We start from the raw sequence: 25,405 nt of genomic DNA, 5'->3' as shown, positions 1-25,405 counted from the left end.
TTTTGGGACTAATGAATGTATCTGCATCACAATGTTGATTTCTGGTTGGATACAAATGTCAAAATGCATCAAACCATTCGTTTTTATTCTGTGCAGTTAACAGTAGGTCATGAAACCACCAGAAAATGTGTTAAATAATGGGACTACACACTAAGAACTTGGACCCAAACAGGATCACACCAAAACACATCATAATTAAAATGCCAAAGGTTAAAGATACAGAGATTCTTAAAGAAAGAAAAAAGCAGAGAATTAACTTATAAAGGAGTTCTCATTCGACTGTGAGCTGATTTCTTACAAGACACTTTACAGGTAAGAAGGGACTGACAAGAAGTATTCAAAGTGATGAAAAGTAAGGTCTTACAACCTTCTTTACTCTAGCCATCAAAGCTATCATTTAGAATCAAATTGCAGAGAAACTGCTTCCAGACAAGGTAAAGGTAAAGGAGTTCACCACCACCAACCCATTATTACGTGAAATGTGAAAAGGACTTTTTTAAGAAGAAGATCAGTCCTGGCTGGTGTGGATCAGTGGATTAAGAGCCAGACTATTAACCAAAGGTTCAATTCCCAGTCAAGGAACACTTCTGGGGTGCAGGTCAGGCCTCCAGTAGGGGTTGTGTGAGAGGCAACCACAAAGTAATGTTTCTCTCCTCCTCTCCTCCCCCCTTTCTCTAAAAAATGAATGAATGAATGAATGAATGAATGAAAGAAAAAAAGAAACCTCTGAACATTAATATGAAACACATTCACAACTATCAACTGAATCTAAAAACCAAACTAAGCAAACAACAAGAGAAACTGAGTCATAGATAAGGGGATGTTGGAGGGTTATCAGCTGGGAGTAGGAGGGGAAGGGAAGGAGGGGGATATAGCAGAAAAGGTATAGGGGTTAAGCAGCGTAAATTGGTAGGTACAGAATACACAGGGGGATATTAACAATAGTATAGGAAATAGAGAAGCTAAAAAACTTACATGTATGACCCTTGGAAATGAACTAAGGGGGTTGGGGGTTGCTGGAGGGAAGGGGGCTGACAAGTAGAGGAAGACAAAGGGAAAACATTGGGACAAGTATTAGAGCATAACCAATAAAATATACTTAAAAAAAGACATGTAAAATTGCAACTTATGTCATCCTATTAACTGTCACCACAAAAAAATTAACTTAAAAAAAATGTGATGTTAGCCCCTTTTTACGGCATTCAAAATAATTAACTCAAACTGGGAAAAAGACGTAAAGAAAGACAAAATTCTAAAAGTTGTAGGCAAAACAGGAGTAAATCTTTGTGGTCTTTGGTCCTTCAGATATGACACCAAAAGCACAAGGAATAACAAAGTGAATAAATCGGACCCCATCTACACTGAAAACAAGTGTGTTCCAAATGATGCCACTGAGAAACAGAAAAAGAGTACCCAGAGGATGGGAAAAGGAGTTGCAAAGCACATATCTCAAAAAGGTCTTGGAGCAAAAATTAACATGAAAATACGTAAGGAAATGTTAAGGTTGAATGATGAGGAAGCAAACAACCCAAGTTAAAAAAAAGTCAAAACACCTGAAACAGACACTTCACCAAAGAGAATATACCGATGGGAAATAAGAACCTGCAAAGGTTCTCAGAACCACCTGGAAGCTAGATTGTGGTAAGACTGCACACCCACGAGAATGGCTGCCATGAAAGAGACTGAGCATGTTCAGTTCTGACAAGCACACAGAGCAATGCAACACCTAGCACTTGCTAGTGGGAATGAAAAGTGAAACAACTGCTTTGGGGAAAAATTTGGCAGTTTCTGAAAAAGTTAAATATATACCTATATATAACTCAGCCTTTCCAAAGAGAAAGGACATCACGTCTCTACAGAAAGACATCCAGCCCTGGCTGGTGTAGCTCAGTGGATTGATCATCGTCCTGTGAATCAAAGGCTCATTGTATCAATTCCCATTCAGAGCACATGCCAGGTTTGTGGGGCAGGTCCCTCATTGGGGTCCATGTGAGAGGCAACCACACATTGATGTTTCTCTCCCTTTCTTTCTCCTTCCCTCCCCCTCTCAAAAAATAAGTAAGTAAAATTAAAAAGACAAGATATCCAGATGTGGAAACAATCCAGATGTTTGTCACCAAGTGAATGGATAAACACAAGGTGTTCTATCCATGAAGTAAAATATTACTCAGCAATACCAAAGAGTGAGCTTTGCCCTGGTTAGATGCTCAGGTGGCTAAAGTGTCACCACAAGCACCAAATGGCTACCATTTCGATCCCTAATATGAAACTGTATAGAAGGCAACTGATTGAAATATCTGTCTCTCTTTCAAATCAATGAAAATATCCTTGGGTGATGCCTTAAAATATATATATATAGAAAAAAGGGGGGGATCTGACTGGTGTAGATCAGTGGACTGAGTACAGGCTGTGAACCATAGAGTTGCCAGTTTGATTCCCAGTCGGAGTACATGCCTGGGTTGCAGGCCAAGTCCCCAGTTGTGACCATGTGAGAAGCAACCACACATTGATGTTTCTCTCCCTCTCTTTCTCTCTCTATAAATAAATAAATAAAATCTTTAAAAAAAAAAAGACTTCCTGCAATATGATTCCATAGATACAAAATTCTAGAACAGAAAAACTATTACCACAGTTGTATGGGATGGAAGGTGGGCAAAAGGAAAGATAAACTATTTGGGCTAATGGACATGTCTGCATCTGTCCACCTTTTTCATTTCTGTGTCATCCTGAGGTGACAGGCACATGGTGAGTAACACTGCAAGGCTGTCCCCTTACCTAGCGAGATCAAGTTCCAGTAGACCTCCATCATCACATCCCTGTACAGGTCCTTCTGCTCAGGCTTCAGCTGCTGCCACTCCTCCTGGGTGAAGTCCACAATCACATCCCTGAACGCCACTGACCCCTGTAAGAGGAAGCACACACAACTCATTGCAGGGCCCTCCTCACAGTGTTCAAGATAAGTGACCAGAAGGGCTGAGAGGATCAGGAAGGCACACGGGATGCATCTGACTGATGTCAACAAGGTGCAGAGCTCTGAAGAGCCCGACCACTCAGTGTCCTTGGTGCCTAAGTACACTGGATGGTCCTTGGACAGGCAACTAAATAAACTATGGGGCTGTTCAGAGGAAGGCAAACAACACAATTCAAAAATGAGCAAACAACCTGAACGGACACTTCTCCAAAGAGGACATGCAGATGGCCATTATACATACGAAAAAATGTTCAATATCACTTATCATCAGAGAGCTGCAACATAAACCACAGCAACATATCTCCTTACACATGTTAGACTAAAACCCCCATATGGACCCTAAACTAGTCAAAACCATCGAGACAGGTGCTTGGGCAGTGGCAACTCTCTGAGGTGTCTGGGAAATGGGAAGGGATGATGTGAGGTTGGGTCCATGGGGGAAGATTCTGGGTGGGACTGCTGGGTCAAAACCTCAAGCTTAAACGACATACTGGAGCACTGAGGAGGCTGTCTCCAAAATATCCAAACCAACAGTTATGTGAAAATGAAAAATGTGTCTTTTACTTTGCAGAAAAGAATGTGATGGACGTTTTGGCCAACCCAATAAGTACAATCTACTGAAATTACCATCAAGGTCACAAACAGATCCACCACCTCCCAAAGTTTTCTCCTGCCCGCCTTTATTATTGCATGTATTTGATTTTAAGTTTTTAAATACAACTCCTGCTGAAAGCTGTACCTATGTCCGCCTGCTTGAATAAATTCACCCAATGAAATTTTTACCCAGCAATCTCCAAGCTCCCAGCCCAGGCTGGGACAGACTGAAAACCCGAGTGGCTCCTGGACATCTGGGTGCCCACACTCTACAGCAAAAGTGTGGGAAGTGAGACACAGCACCCCCCATGAGAAGGGTTCAGAGATTCCCCTAGAAATGGGGCTTGCCTCCAAGTGAACTAAAGCCCTCTAAGCGCTCTATTGGTACATGACTGAGGCCGCTCATTCCAGGGCTCCATCTTTTTGAGATTCTTGTCTAATGGCAGCAGCCTCTTTGCCACAAAAAAAACCTCACCCAATTCTAAAGAGCTGAAATCCGACTCTAGTTTTTTCATTTAAATATTCACTCGAGGACATATATATTGATTTTGGAGGGAGAGGAAGGTAGGGTCAGAGAGAGAGACAGAAACATCCACTTGTTCGCATCATGCACATGCCCTGAAGAGGGGCAAAACCCATAACCTTTTGGTGTGCAGGATGATGCCATAACCAACTGGGACACCCAGCCAGGGCAGGCTCTATTTTTAGAAAAATCAGAATGTAACTGCAATGAGATTAAGAAAGAGAAATGGAATCCCCAAGAGCCAACAGCAGGAAAATGACAACCACCCAGAAATCGTAAACAATGTTGGTAAAAGAGGAAACTAACGCAACGATTACAGAGAAGGTCAAAGTGGAGATATCGTGGTGCAACTACAGAGGAAAACAGTCCGACTGTTCCTTAAATGGTTAAATATACTGATATTGAAGGGCCCCTATTTCCTTTCCTACACTCAAGGGAAATGAGATCAAACAAAAAACTGTACATGACTGTTCACAGCAGCATGACTCATAAAACCAAAAAGTGGAAACAACCCCAATGTATACCACCTGATAAATGTATACAACAGGGACTACCTGCTTAATGGCATAGTATACAGCTTTGAAAAAAGGACACCTACTACAATACAGATATACATCGAAAACATGATGCTCAGTGAAAGCAGCGAGGTATAAAAAAACCCAAGTGTTGCATGATTCCACTTATAGAAATGTGCAGCCGTGACTGGGTAACTCAGCTGGGTGCAGCGTTGTGTGTACAACCACAGTTTAAGGGTATGGTCCCGATTAGGGCTCATATGGGAGATAAACGATTGATGTTTTTATTCACATCGATGTTTCTTTCCTACTCTTTCTTGCTTCCTTCCCTTCTCACTAAAAATAAATAAATAAAATCACCCTTTGAATGTAAAAGTCTCTGGTTGGATTCCCAGTCAGGGCTGCATGCCTGGGTTGCAGGCCAGGTCCCCAGTTGAGGGCGTGCAAGAAGCAAACACACATTGATGTTTCTCTCCCTCCCTTTCTCTAAAGTAACATAAAAAAAAAGAAGAAAGAAAAAGAAAAGTGGAAATCATAAAAAGCCCTGGCTATGGAATAGCCAGGTATTCAATGGAATGAGCACCAATCCATAACTGAAATATCTGTTATATATAAATTACTGACTTCAGAGACAGAGAGAAAGAGATGTTGTTCCAATTCTTGATGATTTCATTGGTTGCTTCTTGAAAGTGCCCTGACCAGCAATCGAACCCAAACCACGACATGGCAAAATGATCCTCTAATCAACTGAACCACATCTGTACATTTTTTACTGTGAAGTTTTTCTTTTATAGAAGAAAATTTAGAGAAAAATATGACAAATTTCCACCCACTAAAACATCATGATGACAGACAGGGACATTCACCACTCTCTCAAGTCTGGCATTCTCGTAGGCATGTACTGCCCCTCCATACTTCTGAAATGGCCTCATCCAGCACTTCCCACCCAAAGCCTCTGTCATGCTTCACTGAATATGTTTAAGCGGCCATATCCCATGTGCCCACAGGAATCTTCTGAGAGCCATCAGGGTAGGAAAACTCACTCCTGAGCCATCCTGTCCTCTGTGGTTGAAAAACGCCATGGTCAGAAGAGTACTCTCTCATCTCAGGGTGGACAATACCCCAGGAGACAGCGAGAGAGGCCTGGGGACTGATGGGGTGTTGGGGGAGCCAGGGGTCATCTATGTCCAGACCAAGACCCTAAGGAAGGAGGAACCAGAGGGTGATGTGACTCACCAAGGCCTCCTTGGTCTGCAGCTGGGTGGCCATCCTTTCAGTGTCTATGGTGTCCTGGGCACGGGCAGGCTGTGTGCAGGGAGAGAAAGAGAAAGGCACAGTAAGAGATCAGGTCCAGGCCCAACCCACAATGCAGACATGACAGACACACCCACTAGAAGACAGGAAGACAAGGACAGGCACACACATTAACAGTGAATGCATGCACGGGCCTATTGTGGGGGAACTCCGCACTCAGAGCTCCCCTGGGCTGTCCCAGATGAGAATAAACCTACCAAGATGTAGGAGACCATTCTGCGTAGCATGGGCCCAGCTCCCACTGGGAGATGCACAGGACCCACACCCACAGATAGGTTCTCCCGTGGGGAATCAGGCCTGCAATGTGCCTAGACCACTTTGAGTCTTGCTCTTGCTAAAAATCTCCCTCACCCTGAATTGAGGGCATTTACTGCAAAGTAACTTCCTAAAATCCATGCTAAACCTTCCAAGGATGTGTAACTGGTTCAACCACTTTTGCCTTTTCATTTGCAAATAGCCCTCTTCTGTGATGTGGTTAGTGGCATTGGCTCCTTTGTCTTCTGTAAAAGGTAACCACCTCAAGTGAACCAGTGCATAGTAAATGAGGACCATCATGTAATGTTCTGAGAAACCCAATACAGGCCAGTCATGGCAAGGGCCAAGGCTTTTGCTCCCCTTGAGAGAAAAGCCATGCTGTCCCTTTTCTTCCACCAGACTCGGTAGTCTGTGTGAATGTCACATTTCATCCATAATGACTCAGACACTGTGGCCCAGTGTCTCCATCATTACGAGATCTTCTTGGGGAGGAAGAGTGACCAGTCTCTCAAGAAGGGTCCCACACATCTCCTTCCCTGTCTTTATTGAGTTCAGCTCACACAGAGATACATAGTATGCACATAAAGCTCATCCACCAATATTCAAGAAGCTAGACATGAGAAACTAGTATCATTCATGGATAATAGTTGAAGAAACACAGGGATTGTCTCTGGTCAGGGTTGACTTTAGCTCAAGTGTGTTTCATAGCAACAGGTCAGAGCAAGCCTCAAAGGAAACAATGTATATTCTTTCTCTGGCCAGATTTCCCCTCAGGGAGTGGTCTGTTCCTGTACAAGGTCACAGCTGCCTCTGGCATAGTTCCCAGGCTAAGTCAGGTTGGCAGAGCAAAGCATCAAAGAGACTAGGAGACATTTAGAGAGACTGAGGACTCAGGCTATGACAAAGCCAAAGGGTGAGGGTCTTTCTGCCCCTTCTCTGAAGAGCCCTAAGTCCTTCTCCATGGGCCATCACTACAGTGCCAGTCTTCAGTTGCCCCTCCCCTTTTGAGGGGTCTTACTGGTCATTGGCTAACCCATAACCTGAAAGGTGGGGGGGTAGGGGGAGGAGGAGGAGCAGAGGGGAAAGAGGGAAGCGGGGTCTGTTTTCCTACAAGGAGGAAATGGTCTCTCTACTTAGTGGCTCATGTCCACAAGGCCTTTCCACTTGGCTCTAGCCCTGGGACCCTTATTGTACATTAATGAGGCTACAATTCCTGAAGCCAGGTAGGATGGCTTCCAACAGCCTATGGCATCCAAGGTCCTTCACCAACATCCCTGACTTGATCCTCCTGACATCCTGCATTGTTGGGGCTATTTTCACTCACCCCATTTCACACATCAGAAAACTAAGGCATAAAAAGATAAGTCAGGAACCCAAGAATATTAGGGTGGGATTTGGGTTGAGCTGAGCACATAAGGGTCCATGTGCTTCGTGCACTTGTCCTACTCACATACATATACTCCCCAGCACACAGACATGCCCACAAAACCAGTCCCAAGTCTGGAGGGAGGAACAGGACTTTCTGGCCCGTCTCCCCAGGGTCTCATTTACCCAGGAGGCACAATGGGCACAGGACAGTGACGGCAGTAGGAGCCCTTGAAAATGGCATTATTTCAGCACTGGCTGGTGTGGCTCAGTGGACTGACTGCCAGCCTACCAACCAAAAGGCTAATCCATAACCTGAAAAGTGGGTTAGATTCCCAGACTAGGGGACATGCTGGGATTCCATGCCAGGTGCCCAGCAGGGGGAGCCTGAGAGGCAACCACACACTGGTGTTTCTCTCCCTTTCTTTTTACTTCCCTTATCCTCCCTCTAAAAATAAACATATAACATTTTTAAATAAAAAAAGAATATATCATCATCTCTTAAATGGAAATCTAATGCAGCCTGGACTGTTTTTGTCCTTACAGCAATACAGTCACTACTCCAAGTTTACTTTATTTAAAAGGAGGCCATGAAGGCACAGTGGTCCTGGAAATACCATGTACACGGGGCTGGTGATCCCTGAACCCAGACTGGCCCTAGATATGGGGCTGCAGAGCCAGGGGTGGCTGCTGCTACTGTTCCTCCCCCTCCTCCTGGGTCCAAGCTTTCTGCCATTTCCTGCCATCCATTGTTCTAAGGAGAAACAAAGATTTCCCACTGTGGGGTGTTTAGTATGGGTGTTTTGTTACCTGGATGCCTGGGTGGGGAGTTGGGTGATTCACTTAACAGTCTCTGAGCCTCAGTTTTCCATTTTGCAGATGGTGAGGGTCCCTGTCTCAGAGTCACTATAAATTGCCCAGAACTAGCACTGCCTGCTGTAGCTCAGTGGATTAAGTGCCGGTCTTGGCCTGGGAACTGAAGGATCTCTGGTTCGATTACTAGTCGGGATACAAGCCTGGGATGTTTGCCAGGTCCCCGGTGGGTGCGTGTGAGAGAGACAGGCACACACTGATGTTTCTCCCCCTCTTGACTTCCCTTCCCCTCTCTCTAAAACAAAATCTAAAAAAAAGACAAATGTCCAGAAGCATACCCTCAGCACCGAACACACACTCCCTGAACAAAGTCCACCCACAGTCAACAGCTGAACATGGGGTAAGGTCTCTGACCCTCTTTCTTCACCCCAAATCTGGCTACCACACAAGCCCTGCCCTCCCAGGACCAGGAGAGGCTCTGAGTGCAGGAAGGAGATGGGCTCAGACGCCCGCAGGCTGGCAGCTCTGCCAGGCCCGCCTGTCCAGGAGGGTCGTGGTCTCCATGCTCTCGGGAGGGCACCCCCGACGCACTCACAAATGTCCGCAACGCCCAGAAACACAGATGCAGATGCACACAGGCAGGGGAAGGGTCGCGCAGGACAGACGCACCCCCCCCACACACACACGCACACAGACACACAGGCACACAGAAAGACACATCGGGATGGTGCCTTCACACGGAGACACCGCGGACTGAAATTAAGGCAGACATGCACACGGAGGAACAAAGAAGGACCCCGGAGAGACAAAGACCTGCAGCCGGCACACACACACACACACACACACACACACACACGCACGCACGCACGCACACACACAAACACGAGCAAAGACAAAACACAGGTAGCCTCGCGCACATTCCCGGTGACACACACCCGGTGACAAACACGGACACACAAAGAGACCGCCCGAGGGTCTCAGCCCCACACATACACACCCTCACAGCCACAGGCATTACCTTCACCCGTGCGACCGCACCCACAGCCGCACTCAGTCTCCTAAAGCCCCTGCCAGGTCCGCGCTCAAACTCACCACGCGGTTACCTCACGAAAGAGACGAGCTTCCGCCAGGCACCCCGACCTCACTGCGCCTGCGCCGGTTGGCCTACTACATTTCCCAAATCACTGCGCGTCAGTAAGCGAGCGCAGCCAGGCCGACCAGAGTCTGAGCGGCGGACCTTGGCAACAAGTCCCAGAAGCGACACAAAGTCAGTAAGACCGGGTTCGTGTGGGAGGTGGGGCTGCAGGGCGATGACAACGAAGTGAATTAGGGAGCAGGAGGAGACTACAGAGGAGCACAGGGAAGAGTCAGGAGCCGGGCGAGAGGTGACTGTGGGGAGGACAGCGACGGAGGGGTTGATAGCCCTACGCAGCGAGGGAATGAGAGCAGGGTGAGCTGCAGTGGAGAGAGAGACAGGGAAATTGCAGAAAAGGCAGAGCGTGGGTGGAGGCAGAAAAAAACGCAGTAGTCCCCGCCCCCTCAGACCTGCTCTCCAACCCTGGGTCAGCATAGGCGTGCTGATTTGCAGAAAATATGTAAAGCCTGAAGAGACGCCAGGTTCAAATGATCTTAAATACAAAGGAAGTATTCATATCAGCTTTTCGCCCTAACAGCCAGTTCCTATTCAGACCATGTTACTGTCACAGAATTAAAGCGGGGGTTCTGCTGCCCGTCGCCCTAGGAAAGCTCTGGGGGCATAGGCTGAGGAGAAAGAGGTTTTTCACGCAAATGCAGGGTCGAGAAGAATGGCAGATACTTGTCTCGGAAAAAAACGAGAAAACCCCAGCCGTCTTCAACCCAACCAGAACAGAAGGCCGAGTCTAGAACTCCTGCTTCAAAGTACCATCTTGTGGGAACCGCAGCTGCGGCTGAACAGTCACTCACCCAGACAGCTCAGCTTGTCCGTGGATGTGTCTGCTTTCATGCCTCGTCCCAGAACCTGCAGCCTCTGACGTTAGCCAGGTCTCTTCCAGGGCCACAAAGTCCCTCCAACTGGTAGGGTAGAACCATAGCCAGGTGGGCAAGAGACCAAACCCAGCCTGCGAACCAAAGGGTCAGTGGTATGATTCACAGTCTAGGGCACATGCCTGGGTTGCAGGCCAGCTCCACAGTAGGGGCCACGTGAGAGGCAAACACACGTTGATGTTTCTGTCCCTCTATTCCTCCCTACCTTCTGTAAATATAAATAAAATTTAGAAAAAAAAAAGAAACAAAGAAACTTGGGGCAAAGGAATACCCACATAAAAATTCACCGCATGGGGAATGTTTACTGGGTAAATGAGCATCCATGATAGAGATGAGAAATAACTCCTCCTCCTGCTATTGCTGGTTGGAATATGTGTGAGGTGGGGAGATGGACAAATGTTACTTCCTCCTAGTATTTCTCCATTATCATGTAAGACCAGCAAACCCCAGGGAACCTGTTCTGCTAGTGGATATCAGACATGGTGTGACCATTCCCCAGCCAGGAATCCAGGGGTCTGAAGAGTATGTGGCTTGCAACCTGATGCTGGGTTCTTGTGGGGTATTTGTGCTCCCCGCCTCCAATGCTTGACACTCATTGTACATGACAACAAGTAACTCCCTCTTTTGCTCCTGACAACCGTTTTAAATGATGTTGGTGTCCCTGGATGGTGTGCTTCAGTGGACTGGAAGCCAACCTGTGAACTGAAAGGTTGCTCATTTGATTCCCAGTAAGGGCACATGCCTGAGTTTCCTGCCTTCTCACACATCAATATTTCCCTCCCTGTCCTTTTCCCTCCTGTTCCCTCTTTCTGAAAAATAAAATTTTAGACAAAAATGATGCAGATTTGATTTCCTGGATTTTGTGGCGTAATAGATGAGACAAGACAAATTCAGATAGACTACCATGTCCTGTGGCAGAAAAGGAACTGCACAGCTTCTCTCTTCAGGGAGAGCACCTTGGAGCACCTCAGCCACTCTCTCAAGAGGAGAGCACCTTCACCCTTGCCTTCACAGGCTTTTATTGGGTTCAATTTCCACAGGAATATAGGGTGTATATCTAAAGCTCATCAATCATTATCAGGCAGAAATGACTAAACAATAGATAACATTCAAAGAACTCTGAAGGCTTATTCTGAGTCAGACTCAGATAGTTAAAGGGCCATAAATCTTTGGGGAACAAACTCACTTCCTGCTTGCACCCTTATCATTAAAATTGAGGGTATTAGCAAAGTAGGTTTCATAGGATTTTATGTATTCTTTCTTAGTCCTGATTCTCTAGAAAACCCAGCCTTACCAGCACAGGGCTGCACCCACCTCCAGCAAAGTTTCAGGCTTCAGTCAGGCAGGGGAACTAAGATGCCAAGAGATTAGGAGACTTCTTGCAGACAGAATGAGGACTCAGGCTAAGTCAAAGCTGAGGGTTGAGGGTCCATCACCCCCTTTTCCTATAGCCCCCCAAGTCCTTCCCTGAGGGCCCCTTTGTGACCATGCCTGTCTTAGGTCATCCCTCCTTTGAGGAATTATACCTGTCATTGCCTAACCAGTCATCCACCCTGGGAGATGCAGGATGGATGCAATCCCCCCAGCTGGCCCCTCCTGCTCCTGCCCTTGCCTTCTCCCTGTGGTCCAGTCTGGCTAGTTGTATCATTAACATGTACAAACATATTTAGCCCGTGCAACGAAGCTACTTTCCTGATGAGGGTGTGATAGAAACAAGGGGAGCACACAGGATAGGAAAATGGGGAAATTGGACTGAGAGATCCTCAGCCTGAGGCCCTTTTAACCATAAACTGCAAAGGCAAGTCCAAAAGCATTCACTGAATGTCTCAGTGACCGCAAAAATGCCAACTGCAGCTGCCTTAGGTGGTGAATAATGACTTCTTTTCCTTTCATGCTTTTTCCTTCCTCACTGGAAGACATGTACTTGATTTTAGAGAGGGAGCAACCAAGAGAGAGAAATAGATGTGAGAGAAAAATCCATTTGCTGTGATCCACAATGTGTTGGTGCAAGGGACCATGCTCCATCTAAGTGAGCCACCTGGCCAGGGCTGACCAGGCTCACAACCCAAACATGTGCCCTGACCAAGAATTGAACTGGAAATCTTTCAGTTTGCTGGCTGATGTTCCATCCACTGAACCACACCAGCCAGAGCAATGAGAGTCTATATTTCCCAAAGAGTTAAATGAATAAAGTGTGATGCTTGTAAATGTAAAATATTACAATGATTCAACAAGGACAACTTACTACAGTGTAAATAAACTGAGTGAGCTGAATCCAGTTCATCTTTTGTCTGGGTGCAGCCCATGGTGTGCCCCGTTGAGTCACCCACGATCATGGAATCCTGTTGTGTTTAAAACTCAGTCAGGAGACCACACCATGGGCAGGGGATCTGTTCTTCCCTCCCGTGGGACATCAGCAGTGGCCCAAATGTGGCTGTTTCACCAAGACTCCTGTAAGGATCACCCCACAAGTAGAAGAGTCTGCTTCACTTTTTAAAATTTTGAGAAAGTGACACATTGATTTTTTTGTCCCACTCATCAAAGGACTCATTGTTTTTTTCTTGTAGGCACCTGACCAGTGATAGAACCTGCAACCTTGGCATACACAAGCAATGCTTCACTAACTGAGCCACCAGCAGGGCCCCACTTTCAGGCCAGGTGGGTAACCAGAGTGCTCTGTCAGTCCCATGGAGCACTTCAGTAGATTAGCAACTGTACAGAAGTGGGAGACAGTCTAAGTATTGATCACCACCAGATCGTACCCTTTTGGTGATGAGCAGGGCACTAGGCTACAGCACCATCAGCAACCATTCACAGAATCATCTCAAATACCAACCTGCACAAAATAGTTACTTGTTTCCCATTGATTAATAAAAGCTTTATGTATTGCTTTATTAATAGAGCATCATTTTTATATCACTTGCTATTTATTATTGGTAATAGGTCACCATCAACATCAGTAATGAAATATTAAGTAAAACATGACCTAGACTGTGGGTGAGGCATAGATTAGGTAATGCCTCCACTTGACTGAAGGTACTTTATTTTCTCAGGATGCTGTCATATGAGAGGATTTTTCTCCTGTAACTTAAATGGCCCTCTGGGGAGGGGGCAAAAGGTTGGGTTTCAACAAAACAAGCACTTTCTCCATCTCTACTACTGAAGGTCTGGATCCTGACACCTGGTCTGACCACACGCAAGTGAGGAATGTCAGGCTGGGAAGGACAGGTAGCCTCATACCTTGGGCAGGCTTGCTGGGTTCTGTAGGGAACCGCTTAGCCAGACATGGAAATGTGGCCCAGCAACCACATGGAAATCCAGTCGGGGGTGAGTCAACACACAAGACCACACCCAAGAAAAATCAGGCCTGCACCTAGGCTGCTTTGTGACTTGCTCTTGCTAAAATTCTCAACCTGATTTCAGACAGCAAGCCCTTGCTGCATATCTTTAAAGTAACTTCCTAGAGTCAGTGCAAATTCTCCCAAGGACTAAAGTGTAACCAGACCTGTTAGTCTTTTCATTCCCTTGCATTTGCAACATTTTCCAATGACTGAATTTACAAGTTTGGGTCCTAGCAGCCCTTGGGTGTCCCACTGTCTTAATCCTTATTTGTGCTTTATGATTGATACACATATACACACGTATGTATATAATTTTCTTAAGATCGCGTTCAAAATCAGCAGTTGCAGGTTTCACAGCCTTCACAACTGTGGTTGAATTCAAAAAGAAAAAATGGGAAGGTACTGGATACCTTCCTACCTGGTTCCAGGGGATATAAGACCCACCCGCCCCCCCCCCCATGGCTAAGGCTGAGTGACCTACCTTTGGACCATAAGCCACTAAGGAGACAAAGCTTATCTCCCTGGCAGGAGCACTGCTTGTACTCCTTTTTCCATTACTGGCCCCCAATGCTTGATCAGTTAGCCAATGATGGGTAATATTCAAAAGGGGGGAATGACCTAAGAAAGGCATAATCACGTGGAGGCCCCAGGGAAGGACTTGGGAGACTACAGCAAAGGCAGGTAATGGACCCTCGCCCTTGGCTTTGAACAAAGCCAGAGTCCTCATTCTGTCTTCAAGTAGTCTCCTAATCTCTTGGCTGCCTTGCTTCTTCTCCCTGACTTAATCCTGAAACAAAGAGGACCATGAAGCCCTCTGCTGGAAAGGACAGCTTTCCCTGGATGATCAGGCCTGAGAAAGAACACATAAACTCCTGTGAAACCTGCTTTGCTAAGAATGACCTTAATTAAATGATAAAGATCCAAGCAGGAAATGAGTTTGTTTCCTAAAGTTTTGTAGCCCTTGAGCTAACAGATCCTGACTCAGAATAAGGCCTCATAATTCTTTGTATGCAATCTACTGTTTGCTCCTTACTGCATGACAATGATTAATGAACCTTACCTGTATTCCTGTGCAAATTGAAACCCAATAAAAACCCGTGAAGGAATGGATCTGTGCACCCTCCCCTTCAGAGGGTAGCCCTGCTGTCCCTTTTCCTCCACAGGACACAGTAGTCCATGTGAATGTCTCATTTCATCCATGATGCGGACACCTTGCGCCAGTGTGTCCATCAGCGTTCCTGGGGTTTCGGTGGGATATTTGGATCCTCTCCCTTAAAGTGTTCACACTCAATTTGACAGGACAACCTGTACATCTACCTTTTGCACATGATTGTTTAAAATGACATTGGTCTCCCTTAAAGTTCTATTTTTAAAAAACTTACACAGCCCTGTGAGATACTATGGCATCTCTTGCAATTATTGTTAGTTCCCATGCTGAAAAAAAAAATTTCCTTGCCCTCATAAAATACCTGGCACCTTCTACTGTTGGAAGGATACTGGGGGATGGGTATGGGGTTAATGAGGACAGCCACACATGTGATCACCTGACCCTTAGACAAGATCCAGGCACGTGTCACAAAGTGACAATGACCCCATGGAACCTACCTCCACATCTTCCTTTCTCCCCTCCACTCTGCTATACAGGAAACAGAGACCAGACACGGAATGTGTTATCCAGCTCCTACAAGTTTACTTGATCTGGGTCTGGAGCCACAGAACCCCTGGCCACATTCCAGATACGAGACCTCTAAGGGGGCTAGCTTTGCACCTGGCCCTGTGGATGCTGGGGAATCAAGGGTGAGAATGTCTTGGTGTGTCCTCAACACCCATATTTCTAAGACAGGTCTGATCAGGACTTCTCTTGCTTCCTACCTGTGGGCTCCAATATCAAGTCTGGCACTGGCTCATGAGCTCAGGACCTAGCTAGTCGGGGTGGATTTGAAAACCCCCCAATCCCTTGCTTTGTGCCACATGAGGTAGAAATTCCTGCTGAAGGTTTTCCTGCACTTGCCACTCTGGTAGTAGGGCTTGTCTGCCACAGAAACCACTTGGTGGGTGGGGAGCAAAATGTTCCAGATGAAGGTTTTGCCGCAATTCTCCAAGGTGGGGCTAGTCAGATGATTTTGTAGAGATAAGCATGTCATGAAGTCCTTCTGGCAGATGGAGCCCTGGCAGGGGACTCCCCTGTATGCACTGGTCTGTGCTTCCTGAACGTGGAGTTCTTGCTCAAGTCTGTACTAGCCTAACATGTATGCCTTCTCCTGAGGGTACATTGTTTTTTCCCTAGGTTTTTAAGAAAAATTACTTTTAGAAAGAGGAAGGAAGAGAGGGAAGGAAACGGCAATGTGTGGTTGTTTCTGGAGCATCCCCCTACTGTGGACCTGGCCTAAACCCAGGCATGTGCCCTGACTGGGAATTGGACCAGAGACCCTTTGATTCACAGTCCAGCACTCAGTCCAAAGCCACACCAGCCAGGGATGAAATCTGCATTCTTTGATGCTCAGTGAGGTTCCTGTTCTGGCAACAAGCCTTGCCACAATCCCTGCATATGTACTGCTTCTACCTAGTGTGCATCTCATGATGCTCGATGAGGCACCTATTCTCTCTGAAGGCCTGGCTGGAATCCTTGCCCACATACGGTGTTCGCCCAATGTGTGTCCTCTGATGCTCAAGGAGGCTCTTCTTCACTCTAAATGATTTGCCGCACTCCCCACATAGGTATGGCATCTCCCCTGTGTGCGTCCTTTGATGCATAAGGAGGCTGGATTTCTGACTGAAGGCCTTGCCACAGTCACCACACACATATGGCTTCTCCCCAGTGTGCACCCTCTTATGCTCAATGAGACGCCTATTCCTTCTGAAGCCCTTGCCACAGTCCCCACACACATAAGGTTTCTCCCCTGTGTGGGTCCTCTCATGCTCAGTGAGGCTCTTCTTCACTCTAAATGACTTGCCGCAGTACCCACACAGGTATGGCTTCTCCCCTGTGTGTGTCCTTTGATGCACAAGGAGAGTGGATTTCTGACTGAAGGCCTTGCCACAGTCACCACACACATATGGCTTCTCTCCAGTGTGTGACCTGTGATGCAGGATGAGCAGACCTTTCCTGCTGAAAGCCTTTCCACACTCACTGCAGACATACGGCTTCTCTCCAGTGTGCAACCTCTGATGCACAATGAGTATCCAGTTCTGGCTGAAGGCTTTGCCACAGTCCCCACATGTGTGCAACTTCTCCCCTGTGTGCATCCTCTTATGCTGCATGAGACGCCTATTCTCTCTAAAGGCTTTGCCGCACTCCTCACACACATAAGGCTTCTCCCCTGTGTGGGTCCTCTGATGCACATTGAGACTCCATTTCTGGGTAAAGGTTTTCCCACAGTCCCCACACGAGTGCAGCTTCTGCCCAGTGTGTCTCTTCTCATGGAGGACGAGGAACCATTTGTTGACGAAGGCCTTCCCACACTTCCCGCAAATGTATGGCTTTTCTCCAGTGTGTGTCATGTGATGGTCAATGAGGCGCCTTTTCTCTCTGAAGGCCTTGCCACAGTCCCCGCACACATAAGGCTTCTCCCCTGTGTGTGTCCTCTGATGCACAATGAGACTCCACTTGTGGACGAAGGCTTTGCCACAGTCCCTGCACATGTACGGCTTCTCCCCGCTATGCGTTTTCTCGTGCAGGACGACATACCTCTTCTTACTAAAGGCCTTGTCACAGTACCCACATGTGTATGGCTTTTCCCCAGTGTGCATCCTCTCATGCTGGATAAGGCTCCAATTATCTCTGAAGGCCTTGCCACAATCCCCACACGAGTAAGGCTTTTCCCTGGTGTGTGTCCTTCGATGTACATTGAGGATTGATTTATGGCTGAAGGATTCGCTGCAGTCCCCGCACACGTACGGCTTCTCTAAGGAATGGTTTTGTTGGTGCTTCCACAGGGATGACTTTGAACTGAAAGTATTGCTACAGTGTCTACACTTGTATGTCTTCTTCTCTGCACAAAGTTGGGAGGGAGGACTAGGGCTTGAAGTACCTGAGTTCTTCCCACACATGCTAAAACAGTGCATCCCTGGCCCTCTCGGTCCTTCCAATCTTGGTGGGGCTGGCATATGGCTCTGGTGGATGTATGTCTTAAATTCACAACACTTAGGAGCTAACACTTGGGACATGTCCAAAGGCCCTACACAGGCCCCTGTGTTTCTGTGTTGCTGCCCCACCCTGTCACCCTGTATTCCCACTTTTTCACAGGAGTAACCCTGGGCACCATTCTTCATGAGTCCTTCTACCACCATTGCAATGGATGGTCTGTTTTCCCAAGACTCCTCCTCTGGGTCTACTTCATTCATGTTCCGTTCAGTCTCCAAGTCTGAAAGGAAGGGGAAAGAGATGAGGACACACATGTAGTTAACCACACTGGGAGGGAGGATCTTCCCAAGACATGACAAGGCACATCCTGACAGCAGAGGACAGCCTGTAGTGGGTACACAGGAAGTAGGGAAGCCGTGATATGAGATAGTCAGTTGTAAGGATGTGAAAACAGAGCAAGAAAGGCCTGATGGAGAGTGGGTACAAAGGCAGCCACCACAGCTCAGAGCTGCAAATAAAGATCCAGGAGAGAAAGAGGAAGAAAAGGGCAAGGAAGAGCACATCAAAGGATCTCACACACCCAGAGAGGCATTCACTGAACCTGGCTCCTTGCTTCCAAGCCTCCTTGTGCACATCCCCAGACAGCTGTGCTTCTCAAACCATTGCCTGCTATTACTAATGATAAAATAAGAGCTCATTCTCATGTAGTTGTGCTGGATGTCCTCTGCCTTCCCACTTGCCAGTGGAGCTCCCACAAGTCCACACTGCCCATGAGTGGCCCGGCCCTTGGGCTGGTTCCTCACCCCTCCACTTAGTACACTAATCCTTCCCTGCGGGCCACACCGACTCCAAGTCTGTTATACCTTGTCCCATTTATTCTTCAGTCTCCGTTTCCAGACAAGGTGGCTGTCCTGAGGTACAGACTCTGCATATGCACTTAGAGGTTCATTCAAACATTTAAAAACTGAGATCTTACACGTAAATCTCAGTCAAAAAGGGAAGATCCTGCCACATGTAGCCCTCCTTCCTAAGAGGTAAAAAAGCAGGAATGGTAAGCAGCTGTCTCCCTACCCACATTAAAGCCCTCACTGGCCACACAAAACCTGAGATTCAGGCCCTTCCCTCAAGTCTACAACTGGAAACAATCCTATTGTTTATCATCAAGTGAAAGGATAAACACAGGGTGAGCTATCCCAGAAGTAGAATATGACTCTGCAATAAAAAGAAGTCAGCTATTGCCCTGAATGCCTAGCTCAGCTGGTTAGAGTCGTCAAGACCAGCAAAAACTGTGAGTTGGATCCAAGTACACGGCTTGTACAGGAGGGAATGGATTGATTTTTCTCACACACAATCCTTCTTCTTTCAAATCAGTAACAAAGGAAAAAAATGAAGGGAATGACTCATACATACAGTTGACGATGAGTAAACCTCAACAAAATGATGTGAAGTGTGACAAATCAGATGAAAAATTGAAATATGTGCCATATAATTCCATATATATAAAATTCTAGAATAGGGAAACTAAACCTCTGTGATTGCATGAAGAATGAGATGTGCACAGAAAGGAAGAAACACTTGGGGGCTAATAGATGTATCTGTATTACAATGATGATTCCTGGGTGGTTAAAAATGTCAAAATGTGTCCAATCATTTGCTTTCACTACGAGCAGTTAATAGTAGGTCAGTTAAACAACCAGAAAAGCTGTTAAAGAAATGGGACTGTACACTAAGTTAGCTGTACACTAAGTCAGAGAGTTAGTGTTTTTCCTTAACAATATTATCCAAGAAAGAATATTATCCTCTTTTGTCAGTGAGGGCAAAAAGTGCTCATCTTTGAAGAGCTTTCTGAGTTCCATCATATTTCTACATGACGTTTTATTCTTTTAGTCACTTGGTGAATATCTAGGTCATTTGTTGTTCATTTTTCTTCCTATGAAAAATCAGGGAAATTTCTATTAAGATGGAGCCGGATGTAAACACACTTCGCCTCTTGCAACAACTACAGAAAAAGTTACAACTAGACCATAAAATATGTCACACAGAGTTGTCAGAGAATGGAGTGGTGTGGACATCTGACAACCATTTCCGTACAGAACCCATATTGTTCCAGAAGCTGAGGAGAGGCAGAGTGACAGACATGAACGCAGAAGAGGAGAGATGTGGCATGGCAAGGACAGGTGGCAAAAAGAGTGGTCGCACATACCTGTGTGGAGGATAAAAATTGGGAGGGATACCTCAGGAATGAAGAATCCCACCCCCAGACCTGACCATATAGCCTACTGTTCCAGGCCAGGAAGGTACACCCCCATAACTTCTGGCTGTTAATATCAGCAGGGGTTGGGGTGGAAGAAGATACTGCCAGATTTTCAGGAGACTCCTCTAAAAGGCTCCCCACAGACTTAGGACTTCTCAGCCCCACCCACTCTGGGATCATCACCAGGGCAACAGCTGGAAGGGCACCAGTGGTATAAGTGTCTGGAAACAGGGCGAGTACCTGGAGACAGCTTCTTCCCCAACAAACCTCCAGAAGCCAAGTAGGAGCATAATCCCCTCTCTGAGCCCTTCCCTGACACACAGCTAAAAAGTGGTGACCCTAACCCTGACAACTACCTAAGGCTCTGCCCCACACAATTTACATGTGCCTCTTCTACAACAGGCCACACAACTCACACAGGGAGTCAAAGGAGCTCTACCTAGTACACAGAAACAGACACAGGGAGGCTGCCAAATTCAGGACACAAAGAAACATGCCCCAAACCAAAGAACAGAACAAAACCACAGGAAAAGAACTAAACGAAATGGAGACAGTCAACCTGTCAGATGCAGAGTTCAAAAACTGGGTATCAGGATGCTCAAAACTCATCAGTTACAGAAACAGAATAAAAAACACCCAGGAAGAAATGAAGGATACAACAAGTGAAATAAATAGAAATCAACAGGGAAAAAACACTGCAGGGGATGAAGCTGAGATTCAATTCAAGGATTTGGAACATAAGGAAGGATATAAAAAAATAAGCATTTAACCAAAGCAGTGTGAAGAAAAAAGATTTTGAAAATATCAGGATAGAATAAATAGCCCTGGCACATATCCAAATGTACCAATATCTGAATCATAGTGCTGCCAAAAGGGCAACAGGAAGACCAAGAAATTGAACACTTATCTGAAAAAACAATCAAAGGAAACTTCTATAATATGGTGAAAGAAATAGACACAGAAGTCCAGGAAGCACAGAGGCACTCCAAAAACGTGGACCCAAACAGGACCACACCAACACACATCACAATTATAACACTAAAGTTTACAGACACAGAGAATCTTAAAGCAGCAAGAAAAAAGCAGAGGGTTAACTTACAAAGGAGTTCTCATAGGACTGTCAGATGACTTTTCAGAAGAAACATTACAGGCAAGAAGGGACTGAGAAGTATTCAAAATGATGAAAAGTAAGGTCCTACAACCTACTACACTCTAGCCATCAAAGCTATTATTTAAAATGAAAGTGCAGAGAAACTGCTTCCAGACAAGGTAAAGCTAAAGGAGTTCATCACCACCAAGCCATTATTAAATGAAACGTGAAAAGGATTTATTTAAGAAGTAGATTAAGCCCTGGCTGGTGTAGCTCAGTGGATTGAGCGCAGGCTGCAAACCAGGCATCGCAGGTTCGATTCACAGTCAGGGCACATGCCTAGGTTGCAGGCCATGGCCCCCAGCAACCACACATTGATGTTTCTCTCTCTCTCTCTCTCTCTCTCTCTCTCCCCCCCCATTCCCTCTCTAAAAATAAATAAATAAAATCTTAAAAAAAAAAGAAGTAGATTAAACCTATGAATATTAATATGAAACAAATTCACAGCTATTGACAACTGAATGTAAAACCAAACTAAGCAAACAACCAGAACAGAAACAGAATCACAGATAATGAGATCATTCCGAGGGTTATCAGCTGGAGGGATAGGAGGGGAAGGAGGGAGTTATGCCAGAAAAGGTATAGGGCTTAACCAGCATAAATTTGTAGGTAAAAAACAGACAGCACGATGTCAACAACAGTATAGGAAATTGAGAAGCTAAGAAACTTACATGCATGACCCATACACATAAACTAAGGCAGGCAGGAGACTGCTAGAGGTAAGGGGGCTAATGAATACAGTAAGACAAAGGGAAAAACATTGGAACAAGAATAATATCATAGTCAATAAAATATACTTAAAAAAGACATGTAAAATTAAACTTATATGATCCTATTAGCCAATGTTACCAGAATAAATTTAACCTAAAAAAAAAAGGTGATGTTAGTCACTTTTTACAGTATTCAAAACAATTAACTCAAACTGGGAAAAAGACGTAAAGAAAGACAAAATTCTGGAAGTTGTAGATAATATTGGGCAATAGTCCTTCAGATGTGATACCAAAAACGCAAGGAACAACAAGGTAAGTAAATTGGACCCCATCTACATTAAAAACATGTGTGTTCCAAATGATGCCATTGAGAAAGAGAAAAGAGTACCCAGAGAATAAGAGAAGTAGTTGCAAAGCACATGCCTCAAAAAGGTCTTAGAGCAAAATTAACAACAAAAGACTACGTAAGGAAATTTCAAAGTTGAATGATAAGGAACCAAACAACCCAACTACAAAAAAAAGTCAAAAACTTGAACCAGACACTTCACCAAAGAGAATATACCAACGAGAAATAAGCACCTGCAAAGCTGGGTTTTGGTAAGACTGCACACTCATTAGAAAGGCTAAAATGAGAAAGTCTGAGGATGTTTACTTCTGACAAGCACAGGGAGCAATGCAAGACCCAGCACTTGCTGGTTGGAATGAAAAATGAAGCAACTGCTTTGGAAAAACTTCGACAGATTCTGCAAGATAAATATACACCTATGTATAAGTCAACCTTTCCAAACAGAAAGGACATCATATCTCTACAGAAGGACATCCATCCAGCCCTGGCTGGTGTAGCTCATTGGATAGAGCACGGGCCTGTGAACCCAAGGGTCACTGTATCAATTCCCAGTCAGAGCACATGCCAGGGTTACAGGGCAGGTCCCCAGCTGGGGACCATGTGAGAGGCAACCACACATTGATGTTTCTCTCCCTCTCTTTCTCCCTCCCTTCCCCTCTTCTCTAAAAATAAATAAGTACAATTAAAACAAACAAAAAAAGACAGGCACCCAGATGTGGAAACAATCCAAATGTTTGTCATCAAGTCAGTGGATGTTTCAAGTCACAAGGTGTTTCATCCATGAAGCAGAGTATTGCTCAGCAATACAAAGAGTGTGCTATGCCCTGGTTATGTGACTCAGGTGGTGGGAGTGTCATCACAGGCACCAAAAGGCTGCTGTTTTGATCCCCAATATAAGCCTGTATAGGAGGCAACAGACTGAAATTTCTGTCTCTCAAGTCAGTGAAGATATCATCGGGTGATGACTTTAAAAAATGTATAGAAAATAAAGGGAACTATTCATACATATGGATAATGTGGGTAAACTGCAAGAATTGATGCCAAGGGTAAGAACTCAGATAATTAAAAAAAAAAAAAAAAAAAAAAAGAGGCCCCAGCTGCTGTGGCTCAGGGGCTTGAGAGCTGGCCTGTGAATCAAAGGTTTTCAAGTTTGATTCCCACTCAGGGCACATGCCTAGGTTGCAGGGCAGGTTCCCTGTAGGGGGCAGGTGGGAAACAACCACACATTGATGTTTCTCTCCCTCTCTCTCCCCCTTCCCCTCTCATTACAAATAAATAAATAAAATCTTAAAAAAAAAGACTTCCTACAATATGATTACATAGATACAAAATTCTAGAACTGGTGTGCTACACCACAATGGTTGTGTGGGATGGAGGGGGGGACAAAAGAAAACTATGTGGGCTAACGGACATGTCTGCATCTGTCCACCTTTTTTCTTTGTGTCATCATGAGGTGACAGGCACATGGTGAGTAACACAGGGAAGCTGTCCCCTTACCCAGTGAGATCAAGTTCCAGTAGATCTCCATCATCACATCCCTGTACAGGTCCTTCTGCTCAGGCTTCAACTGCTGCCACTCCTCCTGGGTGAAGTCCACAATCACATCCCTGAATGCCACCGACCCCTATGAAAGGAAGCACACACAATTCATGGCAGGGCCTTCCTCACAGCATTCAAGATACATGGCCAGAAGGGCTGAGAGATTAAGGAAGACACACAGGATGCATCTGATTGATGTCAACAATGTGCAGAGCTCTGAAGGGCCTGACTACTCACAGTCCTTGGTGCCTAAGTACACTGGAAGGGCAAATATTTATGCCCAGCCCTCATCAGATGGTGCAGTTGGTTGGAATAATGTCCTAGACACCAAATAATTGCAGGTTCTGTACCAGGTTGTGGCGCACGTGGGAGACACTAGTTCAAATTTCTCTCTCACATCGGTGTCTCTTTCCCTCCCTTTCTCTGCATATAACTCAAAGAACATATCCTCTAGAGATGACAAAAAAAAAATACACTTGCCTCTAGACATGTATGTATACAAATTACTGATTTCAGAGAAAGAGATGTTGTTCGAATTCTTGATGATTTCAGTGGTTGCTTCTTGAAAGTGCCCTGACCGGGGATCAAACCCAACCTTGGCATATCAAAACAATTCTCTAACCAACTGAGCCACATCTGTACATTTTTTATTGTCAAGTTTCTTTCCATAGAAGGAAATTTAGGCAAAAATACAACACATTTCCATCCACTAAAACATCATGACAACAGCCAGGGGCATTCACTGGTCCCACCCATCAGGCGTCCTCCTCCCATCCCCCACTCCATTCTCCTGGGCATGTAGTGACCCCCTGCAGACTTGTGAAGGTCCCGCATCCAGCACTTCCCACCCCATCCCCCTGTGAGGACTCTATGACACTTCACTGAATATGTTTAAGTGGCCATATCCCAGGTCCCTAAAGGTGTCTCCTGAGATCCCTCAGGGTAGGACAGCTCACTCCTGAGCCATCCTGTCCCCTGCAGTTCAAAAACACCAGGGTTAGCCCTGACTGGTGTAGTTCAGGGGATTCAGCATGCAGATCAAAGGGTTGAGGTTCGATGCCCAGTCAGGGCACATGCCTCAGTTGCAGACCAGGTCCCCATCAGGGGGAGGGAAAGAGGCAACCACACACTGATGTTTCTCTCCCTCTCTTTCTCCTTCCCTTCCCCTCTCTCTAAAAATAAATAAAAGTCTAAAGAAAAAAAAGGGAAGGAAGGAAAGAAGGAATGGAGGGAGAGAGGGAGGGAGGGAGGGAGGGAGGGAGAGAGAGAAGAAGGGAGGGAACCACCAGGGTCAGGATAGTACTCTCTCAACTAAGGGTGGACAAAACCCCACGAGACAAGGAGGCCTGTGGCCTGATGAGGTTTGGGGGGGAGGGTGGGTAAAGGGTCATCCCTGCTCAGAAGCATGACCCTAAGGACCAAGGAGACAGAGGGTGACATGACTTACCAGGGACCCCTTGGTTGGAAGCTGGGTGGACATCCTTCCAGCACCTATGGTGACCTGGGAACAGGCAGACTGTGCACAGAGAGAGAAAAAAGGCACAGAAAGAGATCAGGTGGATGTGTGATTCACAATGCAGACATGACAAACAGACATGCTAGGAGA

At 45.9% G+C, this 25,405-nt stretch overlaps 1 protein-coding gene across 1 annotated transcript in view; it reads right to left on the bottom strand.

Annotated features, from left to right (window-relative positions):
- Positions 1-25,405, bottom strand: part of LOC123826781 (zinc finger protein 420-like) — a 32,563-nt gene that overhangs the window by 5,016 nt on the left and 2,142 nt on the right. Inside the window, exons 2-4 of the mRNA XM_045850847.1 lie at positions 25,247-25,315; positions 23,758-23,884; positions 16,369-18,080 (exon numbers count right to left, since the gene is read on the bottom strand). Coding sequence (XP_045706803.1) covers positions 16,369-18,080; positions 23,758-23,884; positions 25,247-25,279 — 1,872 coding nt within the window. The 5' untranslated portion in view covers positions 25,280-25,315. The remainder of the gene's footprint in view (positions 1-16,368; positions 18,081-23,757; positions 23,885-25,246; positions 25,316-25,405) is intronic.

This window comes from Phyllostomus hastatus, unplaced genomic scaffold (genome assembly GCF_019186645.2).
Source record: "Phyllostomus hastatus isolate PE091 unplaced genomic scaffold, TTU_PhHast_1.1 phas_contig_133, whole genome shotgun sequence".
In the NCBI taxonomy this organism is placed as follows: domain Eukaryota; kingdom Metazoa; phylum Chordata; class Mammalia; order Chiroptera; family Phyllostomidae; genus Phyllostomus; species Phyllostomus hastatus.
The sequence above is the reverse complement of the archived record's forward strand: the minus strand, read 5'-3'. Positions and strand labels throughout refer to the sequence as shown.